Below are 11,579 nucleotides of genomic sequence, written 5' to 3'. Positions count from 1 at the left end.
TGACAGTGAACGCATCATGGTCAGGCAGTGAACACATCACAGTCAGACAGTGAACACATCACAGTCAGACAGTGAACACATCACAATGACAGTGAACACATCACAATGACAGTGAACACATCACGATCAGACAGTGAACACATCACAGTCAGACAGCGAACACATCACAATCAGACCCGATGGACCTGATGTTCCTCAGAACATGATCACTTTAGACTTTAATGAGTCCACTGTGTCCTCTGTGGGACGTCAGCTGGACGTGTTGACAAAGGTTCTAATTTAAGGTTCTATCGTTCCGTCCATCAGTCACATGGTCTGTTCCATGTCCTGACTCTGTTTCCAGGGTGTCTTTAGAACCTCTCGTCTTTGCTTTCAGCTGTCCTCCTGTGTCTGTCCCTCATAATGTTACTTTCTGTCTCTGCAGCTTCATGTTTCCTCTCTGAACACACTGAACTTTGCTTATCAGCCGCCCCCCCACCCCCCCCTTTAAACACACAAACTTGTGACTCTGATGTTTCAAAGGACTTTTAAAGTCTCTTTAAAGGATCGTGCTGCTGTGGTTCCTGTCCCTGTCCATTGTCCATGAATCCTGTTTACGGTCCACTCTTTGTTCAGCTCACTGTAGACTCATCGGTAACCTTTGACCTCCAGCATCCTTTCTGAAGAGGACAGAGACAACACAGAGGTCACATGGTCCTACAGACAGAAGACATGTTCCGCTTCGTTATGTTGATGGAATCAGAATTCAGCGGCGGGCTGATTGTCCTGTCTGTCCCCGATGGAGACACAGCTGGCTGCTGATCCCTGATGTAACTGTAAAGCCTCTTACAGGCTGAAAGTTAGTCTTTTAAAGCCTAAAGTGTCGTTACACACTGGAGGAGCACGGCAGCTGGTTCATGTGTTCATGTGTTTATCCTTTAATGCCTCAGATAGATTTCACTTCACCACCGATGACTCAGTCAATGTCCACAGATAATCCGTCAGTCCACTTCAGGTCTTGGACACCCGTCTGTCTGGACCTCTGCGGTTCAAGTTTAGACCATCGTGGTCAAGAAGCAGCGATCTGCAGCGTCAAAGCTGCTGCTTCCTTCTCTGCTTCAGGTGAACGACCCGCAGAGGTCAAAGGTCACAGCAGGAGCGTTGTACTCGTGCTGCTGCTGTTCGCTCAGCTGAGCACGCTGAACACACCTCAATTATTAACCTCACACACATCTATTATTGCTCAGCTGTCAGAGTGGAGGGAGGAAGGACGATGAAGAGCGCGCTCTGAAATCTTCGTCACAAAGACTCAGAGGATCCTTCTGCTCTGTTTGGGTTCTTTCATCACTTCAGTTCACATGAGGGACGTCACTCAAAGGCGTCCCCAAATGCCAGCGTCTTGTACCAGATACTGCACAGGTGTACCTTAGTTTGATTGGCTGCTGTCTGACCGTGTGCCCCTCCCCCCGCAGCCCCCTCCCTGATGTCTCACCGGTTCGTGACGGTGCGTCGCGGCAGCCCGGCGGCTCGAAGCGGACACATTCAGCCCGGAGACCAGCTGGAGGCGGTGGAAGGACGAGCGGTCGGAGGCCTGCAGCACCGAGACCTCGCCCAGATCCTGAGGAGAGCCGGCAACACGCTGAGGCTGAGCATCACGCCCAGACACCGTACGCACGCACACATGCACGCACGCACGCACACACCTACCTCACACCTCACACCGTAGCTCTGATAGGATGGACGGTCCAAAACAGAGGACGCCATCGCAGCTCATGAGCTGTGCGTCACCATCCAGTGTCATTAGATCTGATCAGCAGAGACCTGGTTCACCCACAGCGAGGGACAGGAGACATCACACCGAGGCAGCTGCTAACACAGAGCGTGCCGTTAGCCTCTGAGCTAAGCTAACAGCTAACTGACCTTTAACAAGCTCATTACATCTGAGAGCTTTGTTTCCCAGCGAGCGGTTAGCGCTGTGAGGCGTTCAAGAACCAGCTGTGAAACAGGATTGTTCAGAAGGTTTGGGACTGAAACTCAGATCTTTGACTTCAGACACTTGCTGAGCTTCATTTCACAAAACATCTTTGTCTCCTCTTCTCCTCTCCTTGTCTCCTCTCCTCGTCTCCTCCTCTCCTCTCCTCAGACTCGTCCTCTGTGACAGAAGGAGCAGACTTGGATATTGATGGACGGATGATGAAAGGATCCAGAGGGAGGTCAAAGGTCAGCCTCACATTCACTCTGACTCCTCACAGTCTTACAGCGGTACCAGTACACACTAAAGTAGTAGTACCAGTACACGCTGTAGTAGTAGCAGTGTATTAGGTGGTATTCATGTTTGTTGAGCTGCTCTGAGGTCAGACTCCAGTGTGACAGTCAAGTCTTCAGTATTTAAGTGTACTAGCAGTCACAGTACTGCTGACTGCTGCTGGAATACTAGCAGTACGTTGTTGTCCTGTTACAAAAGTGAAGTCCAAATACTTTGTACTTCAAAGAGCTGTAATACTTTGAAATAATAATATATAGTACAATTATACCTTCAAATGTTGCAGTAATATGAGAGTAAAGTACGGAGGAAACATCTGTTTATGTTTGTTAAAAACTAAAAGCAGAAAATCTGAATTTATTCTACTGAATTCAATCAAAACAAATGTTTTGTTCTTGAAATACAATAAATCGCAGTTTTTCGTCCGCAGTAACACTTAGTACTAGTGAAGTATTAACACAAGTAGAGACAATGATAGTGGTACTAGAAACAGTGTTAGCAGGAATGTAGTAGTACCACGAGTATCAGCAGTACTTCTACATGTGTCTGTCAGGATGAGCCGAGGTTCTACAGCGTGGACCTGGAACGAGGTCCCACAGGGTTCGGGTTCTCCCTGAGGGGGGGCAGTGAGTACAACATGGGCCTGTATGTACTGGGACTGATGGAGGGGGGGCCGGCCCAGCGCAGCAACAAGATACAGGTACCACACACACACACACACACGCACACACACACACACACGCACACACACACACACACACGCACGCACACACACACACACACACACACACACACACATGCACACACACACACGCATACACACATGCACGCACACACACACGCACGCACGCACACACACACACACACACATGCACGCACACACACACACACACGCACACACACACACACACATGCACGCACACACACACACACACACACATGCATGCACACACACGCACAGGCACACACCTGCAGCTGCTTCTGTCCTCAACACATAAAAACGACTTCAGCTATTGATCAGTGATCAGACCGCTGGCCAATCATTGGTTGACACAGAACACAGAGGACAGAATAGTAGACAGACTGAGCTCAGCCTGGACGTCCTGTCCTGATCGTCTCCTTCAGGGTTCAGGTCTGAGTCTGTTAGACTCTGAGTGTCAAACATACAGCTGCTTCAGTGTGTAACAGGAAGCTGCTGCAGAGGGACAAAGGGCTGTCAGCGCCCCCTGCAGGCGCTCTGAGCGGTGCAGGTTCATCCTCTGGAGAGCAGCAGGTCGTCCAATCATCTCAGTCAATCATAAAGAACAAAACACTTCCTGCAGGTTTCACAGTAAAAGCCTCCCTGTGCTTTTAATGTGAAGGGTGCAGGAAGTGAGCAAAGAGGAAGTGAGCAGTGAATAAATGTGTTTTTCTCTCTGTGATGTTCATGTTCATTAAAGTGAATCAATGAGGCGACGCGTAAACACAGAAGAAGAACCAACAGCCAAGACATTCAGCTGAGTAGATTTCTAAAGAGGAAAGATTCAGAGGAAAGATTCAGACTCAAACTGAGACACAGAAATATTCCTGTCCTCGAGCTCTACGGGTCAGCAGCATTTAAAGTCAGGTGGCGTGTATTGATCGGTGCAGCGTCTCTGTGATGCTGAAGCTTTACCTGCTCTCAGGTGTCTGATCAGCTGGTGGAGATCAATGGAGACAGCACGTCAGGGATGACTCACAGTCAGGCTGTGGAGCAGATCAGGAGGGGGGGACATCGCATCCACCTCGTCCTCAAGAAGGGAAACGGATACGTGCCCGACTACGGTGAGACCTCACACACCTGTGCCACACATGCAGTACACTGTGTACTGCTGTACTGCTGTGTGCTGCTGTACTTCTGTGTACTGCTGTACTGCTGTGTACTGCTGCACAGCTGTGTACTACTGTACTGCTGTGTACTTCTGTGTACTGCTGCACAGCTGTGTGCTGCTGTACTGCTGTGTACTTCTGTCGTGTCTCAGTTTGTTTGCAGTAACTCATCAAACTTCCGTTTCTCTGAATTTCTGCCTTTAACTCTTTATGTACTTTTCACAGTGGTGGAAGAAGTACTGTCATCTTTTACTTCAGTAGAAGTAGTACTACTACAGTAAGGGGTACTCTGAGTCCTGCATTTAAAACTAAATGTTTAGAAGTATTTGTATGAAAAGATGTTTAACTGAGCATCACATTTAATAACCTGAGAAACAGGACAGTACTTCCTCCTGGAGTACACAGTATAAAGTACTCAGTACTTCGCTTCTGTCCACCTGTTACTGCATGTTGGTAAAAACCTGAAATGAATTCATAGAAAACTTTTCTTCAAACTCTGAATCGTCCAATCACAGCTCTGGATCTAGATTTCAACCTTCTGACTGTTTGATTTCTTCTCTTCTTGCTTCCTCCTGCACTTCCTGCTCTGCTCTTCGTCCTCCTCCTCTTCTTCAGTGGAGTTGTCCAGCTTGTCTCTGTGTATGACCAACTCTAAACAGGGTGAGCCCTGCTTCTACGTGATTGGACGCACTGAAAACTCGCGGTTGGTAACGTTCTGTTCTTCTCTGAACACGTTTCCGCTCATCTTCCTCACTCCTTCATCCTCATGTTGTCATCACTTTTAGAGCTGCTCGGTCACAAGAAAGCTCCATGTTGTGATCTCACATGTTAATGTTTGAACATGTTAATAATGAGGTTTGTGTGTTCTTCATGTGTATGAACACTTGAATATATGAACACATTATGAACACATTATGAACACGTTGTGAACACGTTATGAACATGTTGTGAACACGTTATGAACATGTTGTGAACACGTTATGAACATGTTGTGAGTACATTATGAATGCATTATGAACGCGTTATGAACATGTTGTGAACACGTTGTGAACACGTTATGATCACATTGTGAACACATGAACACATACAGTAAACATGATTTGATGTGAACATGTCACATGTTACTAACATAAACATGTTGGTGAGTATTAATACACGTGACTCACATGTTTTTAACATGTTCTGAAAGAATAAGGCAGTACTTGTGAGTATTAATGAGCTCTAAAAATACTTTAATGTGAGAATAAGGAGGTCATGTGTCCACGCAGAGACGCAGTACTGCAACAAGTACTCAAATCTGCTACTTCAGTAAAAATAACACTGCCTCAAGTACTCAAGTGTACTTAATGTATCACAAGTAAAAGTACTACACGATTATTACACTGGTTTTAACACCTCATACAGTCATGGTCCCAACGCGGGGGCTGGGCCCCTGCAGAGGGTCACCAGATGAATCTGAGGAGTCTGCACATGATTAAAGGAGCAGAGAAGATGAAGAAGAAACAAAGTTAATGTGAACTTTTCTTCATCAGTCGATCATCTGATCAGTGAGATTCAAGCCGCTCGTTAATAGTAATAACGTAGTAGTGACGTAGAGTCTTAATTAGTAAAGTAACAAGTAACTAAACTACATGTAGTGGAGTACACAGAAGTACAGTAGTTATAGTACTTAGTTACTTTCCACCAATGACAGTGCTGATAATCCATCACACTGTCATCCTGAACATGGAGCAGCTCAGTGATTGGTGCAGGTGTTGACAGCAGCCTCTGGTGGCCGATAGAGGAACTGCAGCTCAGCACTCACTCTGTTCCTTGTGTCCCTCAGGCCCTGAGGAAGGAGCCCTCTCCCCCTCCTCCTCTTCACACGCAGAGGAGCAGGATGTGGATACAGTGACCATGGCCACCGCCTCCCTCAGCCAGCAGAGGGGAGGAGGAAGTGGTACAGGAGGAGGAGAAGGAGGAGGAGAGAGGAGGAGGAGGACGAGGAGAGAGGGAGAAGCCAAACGAAGAACAGGAGGAGGAGGAGGGTTAGGGCCTCCTGATCTGGACCTGGACCTTGTGGAGGAGGAGGCATGGGAGGAGGACAGGAGGAGGGAGGAGGAGGAGAGGAGGTGGGAAGAGGAGGAGAGGAGGAGAAGAAGCCAGACTGTCAAACAGAAGGAGAGGCGGGGTGGCCAAAGGGAGCAGGGGAGGAGGAGCAGGAGTTTACCCAGGAACAACGCTGGATCCTGGGACACGTCTCTGCTGGAGGAGAGGGTGGAGGAGGAGGAGGAGGAAGGAGGTGCAGCCAGAGAGAGGAGGAGGAGCGAGACGAAGAGCAGGAGGAAGGCGACGGAGGCCGACAGAGAGGAGGAGCAAAGGGGAGAGGGGAGGGAGAGGAGGGTCACCCGCCATGCAAAGCATTCTGGGAGCTCAGCCTCAGCTCAGAGGGCAGCGTTCTCTTTCCTCCGGCCGATGGACGACAACGAGAGCCAGCATCTGTCTGACAGTGAATCAGCAACCAGCTTCTCAGAGGTCAGCCTATCGGCAGCTAGCATCGCCACAGTGGGGTGGAGAGAGGATTCTGATTGGAGAAGAGCACCGCTGCTGTGGGAACAGGGGGAAGCCCCGGGCCCCTGGCTACAGCCGAGCCCACAGAGACTGACTCAGGTTCTGATTGACAGCCGGCTCCGTGGGCGGGAACTAATGGGCGGGCTCTCTCTCTGATTGGTTCACAGCAAGACCTTCTCTTTTTCTCCACTGGCTACTTTTAAGGGCTTTTTGATTGGCCTGTAGAGAGGAGACCCGCCTGTTCCTGATTCTTATTGGATGACAGCAGTCAATCTGTTAATCATTGGAGGAGAGAAGCAACCAGATATAGACTTTTTTTGATTGGCTGGTGGGTGGGTTTTGAGGCCAATGATGTAACAGCTGCACACAGAGCCGCCTAATTAACCAACAGTTTAATTTTCATTTTACCCATCATCCCTCAGTGCATCATGTGACCTGTATCCTGAGGCCAGATCAGTGTGTGGTCCAGCTGGTATCACAATGCTGGTGCACCTTCAACCACAGCAGCTCACCTAACAGGGTATCAGAGCTGTCAACAGTCCACCTACCGACCAATCAGATCACTGACAGGATCCTGACAGACCTCAGTGATGAAGAGTAACTGATGTTTTTATAGGACATTAGAGTCTCTGATGTGAAGTCAGAGTTTAAAACAGAAGTTAATTCTGACAGACTGAACGACGGTTAAAGCCTCGTTCATTGACTCGTGTTTCAGATCACGATCTGAACCACAAACTGAAGCCAGCGTTTGTTACAGCGACACATTAAACACACCGATCGTGTTTGTTCTGTCTGTGTGTAGTTTCACTGAACACCTGCCGTCGCTCACCTGTTTGATCACGTCACATTAAATCCTCCGCACTGATTCTGATCATGTGATATCCTTTCAGAGATCTGCTCACCAATCAAAGGACGACACGATAAACGATGAACGGTCACACACACACACACACACACACCGGTTGGTCCTGGTTCGACCACCACCCCTGTGAACTTTGTCGACCAATAACAAACCATCCTGACAAAGCTGAGCTCTGATTGGATGAAGACCCAGAGAGTCCAAACAGGAAGCTATCGTAGCTTCGCTTGTTAGCTGTGTCAACGTTCAGTTTCACTGAAGAGTAAGAACTGGTCCACATCAGAGACCTGGTCCACACACAGCGAGGACACATCACACTGATGCAGCTGTTAACACACCGTGGACACTTAGTGTCCTGTTAGCAACCAAGCTAAGCTAACAAGACTGTTAGCAAGCCTGTTGGCTTGGACCGCTTTACTTCAGTGACTCTATTGAACAGAATGTGACGCCCATGCTAGCAGCTTAGCCATTAGCTCCTCACAACGTCACCACATATTTCACAGTGACACTTGGACTGGTTTTGCTGCGTCACCTTGTGGTGTGAGTGAGTCCTGGCGTCTGCAAGGACGCAGCGGCTCAAACGAGGAGGATTACTGAATGCTCACTGGCCCGCCGTGGTGGCCATGTTGAAAAACTGAACATAGATAAAGTGAGGTGACCAGCTTCATGATACCATGATCAGGACCCCTGATGTGTACTGATACAGGTCTGTGTGTGACGTCACCCTCATCAGCATCTTCATCTTTCTAACTTAAACTTGTATGCAAACAACATGAACACCTTTCAGTCCCGATGCCTCCGAGACGAAACCGCTCGCCGCAGACGCACGGCGAAAGTGCTGTTTTTTGATCCCGTGTAATCTGAGCATGTGAATATCACTGGAATGATTTTTTATTTTTATAAGCTGACATGTAAAGGCTCGATGACATCATCATTATTATTATTACTATGACTATGAGTATTATTAGAGATTAAATAGACCCAGAGATGATCTGATCTGCCTGCTTGCTTGTTAAAGAAAAAAAAGAAAAACTGTGCCCTGATGATGTAACAGAGCCATAAACACACACACACACACACACACACACACACACACACACACACACACACACACACACACACACACACACTTCAGGTCCAGCTGTGGTCCTGTTGGCTGTCAGTAACCATAACATCACCATGGCCACTCAGCTGACAGGATGAACTGTTTCTATAGCAACCGCCATGGTGGAGCCATCATGGCCGCCGACCTGCAGCTCTGGATCATAACAAGTGCCTCATTTTATTTCAGCCTTCGTCCTGCAAACTGATGCTGAGGCTGCAGGCAGAGACACCACATGACTCACCCTGCCACGTCCTGTTCTCACTCAGTCACTTCCTGTTTAAACCCTGCCACTTCCTGTTCTCACCCCGCCACTTTTGATCTCACCCCACCACTTCCCGTTCAAACCCGTCACTTCCTGTTCTCACCCCACCATTTCCTCTTCACACCCAGTCACTTCCTGTTCAAACCCCGCCACTTCCTGTTCTTAACCCGACACTTCCTGTTCAAACTCGCCACTTCCCATTCACAGCCAGTCACTTCCTCTTCATACTCAGTCACTTCCTGGTCTCATCAATCCATCCCACGCTAAGACAACGCTGTGTCCCATCAAACACACTGTCTCTGTGCGTCCCGTTAGCATCCGTTAGCTTGTTTTCGACCAGCAGCTGATCCAGAGACGTTCACTTCACGTCGTATTTGACAAAGAAAAGCATCAAATCTTCAAACTGGAACCAGCAAATAAACAAAAGTGTTTAATTCTGAAAAGAGTTGGTCAGTTAAACGATTAATTGATTCATTGTTGCAGCTGTGGCTCAAAAATCTAAAACATTTGATTGATTGATTGATTGATTGATTGATTGATTGATTGATTGATTGATTGATTGATTGATTAAAAACCTGACAGATCGGTGTCAATCCAGGAATGTTTTCATGGATCAGTATCAGATAAAGTGAAGCCACTTTTGAAGGATGTTTAGGAGATGAAGGATGCTTCACTGTCAGACCACTGAACACGCAGAGTGGACTGAGAGTCTGTGACAGAGTGAGACGTCGTCTCTCATCACACTCACGTGTTCATTTAAGGCTTTGACTCAAACCAGATCAATAATTAAAGATGATTAACGTTTGAACCTGCAGTGTTTGACCCAATAGGTAAAAAAAAAAAAAAAGTTCTTTAAAAAAGTTCAAAAAATCCACAATGAACATTTTTCATGATGTGGTTTGTGATCCCTAATCCATCCATCATTCATTCATTCACCCATCCATCCATCCATCCATCCATCCATCCATCCATCCATCCATCCATCCATCCATCCATCCATCAGCCTGCATGCATGCCCTCCACAGCAACACTACAGCTCCCATGCACCCTTGCGCTGCCCTTTAGCCCCGCCCCTCAGCCTGTCCTCTCTGGGGGCGTTTGGATCTTTGTCTTCTATGCATTTTCTAAGACTGCGTCCTGGTGATTGATCCTCTGATCGGCTCTGACCAGCAGCCGATCAGAGGATCAATCACCAGGTGTGGTCTCTGCTTTTAATGATGGGTCTGAATATTCAGGTTCTGGTCCAAAGACGACCAGGAAGCACTGAGGTTTGAACAGGACTCAGCAGTTTCATTGTCAGATCTGCTCCCAGACGGCAGGAGGAACTTTAGAGGAAGATGATGGAGGAAGATGAATGAACTGCTTTAATAAAGTGTCAAACTGGGCTGTAAACGCACAGCTGTCTGTAGCAGCGTGTGGTCTGTCAGTGTCTGATGTCTGTCTGTCTGTCTGACTCTGAACCTCTCAGCTGGACAAACGTCACTCAGTCACCCTGAGCTAACTGTTAGAAAGAAGAAGAAGAAACTGTAGTTTATAAATCACACACATTACATTACATGCACACGCCATGCTATAGTGAAATTAATTCTCCATGTTTGACCCATCTTGGTCCGTCGTTCTTCTGCGACAGACCAGGAGCGGTGGGCTGCCAGCTGCCGACAGCGGCGCCCGGGGACCCATCCTTTTGCGTCACCATTGGTCTTCTTGCATGTTTTTAGTGGGGGTTATTTAAGGAGTGAACACAGGGAGAACATGCAAACTCCTCGAGCAGCAGCCACCGAAGGTATGGTGGAGGACACGCCACAGTGGGAATCAAACCTGGGACCTTCTAGTTGTGAGGCGATAGTGTTACCACTTGTGCCACTGTGCTACCTAACTGTTAGCTTGTTAACTAGCCAACAGGCTTGTTTAACAAACTGATTTGTTCCGTCTCTCAGAGCGACGTGTGTTCAGCACAGAGCCGGAGTCAGGATGTGGTTAGCCTAGCTTAGCATAAAGCTAAAAGCATAAAGCTTGCCTTCTTGGGCTAGCTGTTTCCCTCTGCTTCCAGTGTTTGTGCTAAGCTAGGTTAACTACAATCTGACTCTTAACACACAGACCTAAGACTCTCTGAGCTGAATCATTCCTTTAATATGCTAACATTAGCTTCTACTAGCGGTGTTAGCAGGGAGCTGCTCTCCTCCCCTGCGCTTCATTCAAATATAGAAAACCTTCATGAGGGTTATCAATCAGCGTAGACAAAATAATGGAAACACCTCTGGACTATAACAAGGTTCAACAGCAGAATCAATGAAAAATCAATCAATGAAAAACACCAGCAGCAGAAGAAAACTTCATCACTGGCTCATTAAGCAGCATCAGCAGAGCTGGAGGAAGTACTCAGGTACTTTAATAAAAGTACTAATACACACTGTGAAAATACTCCACTACAAGTAAAAGTCTTGAGTTCAAAACCTTCCTTGAGTATGAAAGTGTGAATGTATCATCAGCAACACGTACTTACAGTACTTACAGTACTTAAAGTACTCGTGGTGTGTGAGTAAAGTGTTAGTCAGTGTGTTTCTCTCTGCTGTCTGTGGATTCATGTTGCTGCTGCGTTCATGTGTTCATTCATGTTCCTGCTGTAGATGTTTCAGCTGGAGCTCATTGAACTCCTTTACATCCTGTTGCTGCTTTAATCTTCATCAGTGCTTCAGATTCTAGAAGATCATCA

General features: G+C 47.4%; 1 protein-coding gene across 3 annotated transcripts in view; it reads left to right on the top strand.

Annotated features, from left to right (window-relative positions):
* The window catches only part of magixa (MAGI family member, X-linked a), a 33,450-nt gene extending 26,180 nt beyond the window's left edge, over nucleotides 1-7,270 (top strand). For 2 of the 3 annotated variants that reach the window (XM_070967879.1, XM_070967878.1), the window contains exons 17-22: nucleotides 1,452-1,646; nucleotides 2,123-2,199; nucleotides 2,796-2,942; nucleotides 3,907-4,045; nucleotides 4,706-4,750; nucleotides 5,916-7,270. In XM_070967879.1, the coding sequence (XP_070823980.1) occupies nucleotides 1,452-1,646; nucleotides 2,123-2,199; nucleotides 2,796-2,942; nucleotides 3,907-4,045; nucleotides 4,706-4,750; nucleotides 5,916-6,796 (1,484 nt within the window). In that variant the 3' untranslated portion in view covers nucleotides 6,797-7,270. Of the gene's footprint in view, nucleotides 1-1,451; nucleotides 1,647-2,122; nucleotides 2,200-2,795; nucleotides 2,943-3,906; nucleotides 4,046-4,705; nucleotides 4,794-5,915 lie in introns of all 3 variants that reach the window. The other variant, XM_070967880.1, reaches the window with a different exon arrangement.
* The last annotated feature ends 4,309 nt before the right edge of the window (nucleotides 7,271-11,579 follow it).

The sequence above is a fragment of the Chaetodon trifascialis genome, chromosome 8 (genome assembly GCF_039877785.1).
Source record: "Chaetodon trifascialis isolate fChaTrf1 chromosome 8, fChaTrf1.hap1, whole genome shotgun sequence".
NCBI lineage: Eukaryota > Metazoa > Chordata > Actinopteri > Chaetodontiformes > Chaetodontidae > Chaetodon > Chaetodon trifascialis.
This window is presented reverse-complemented; position numbering and strand designations above follow the sequence as displayed.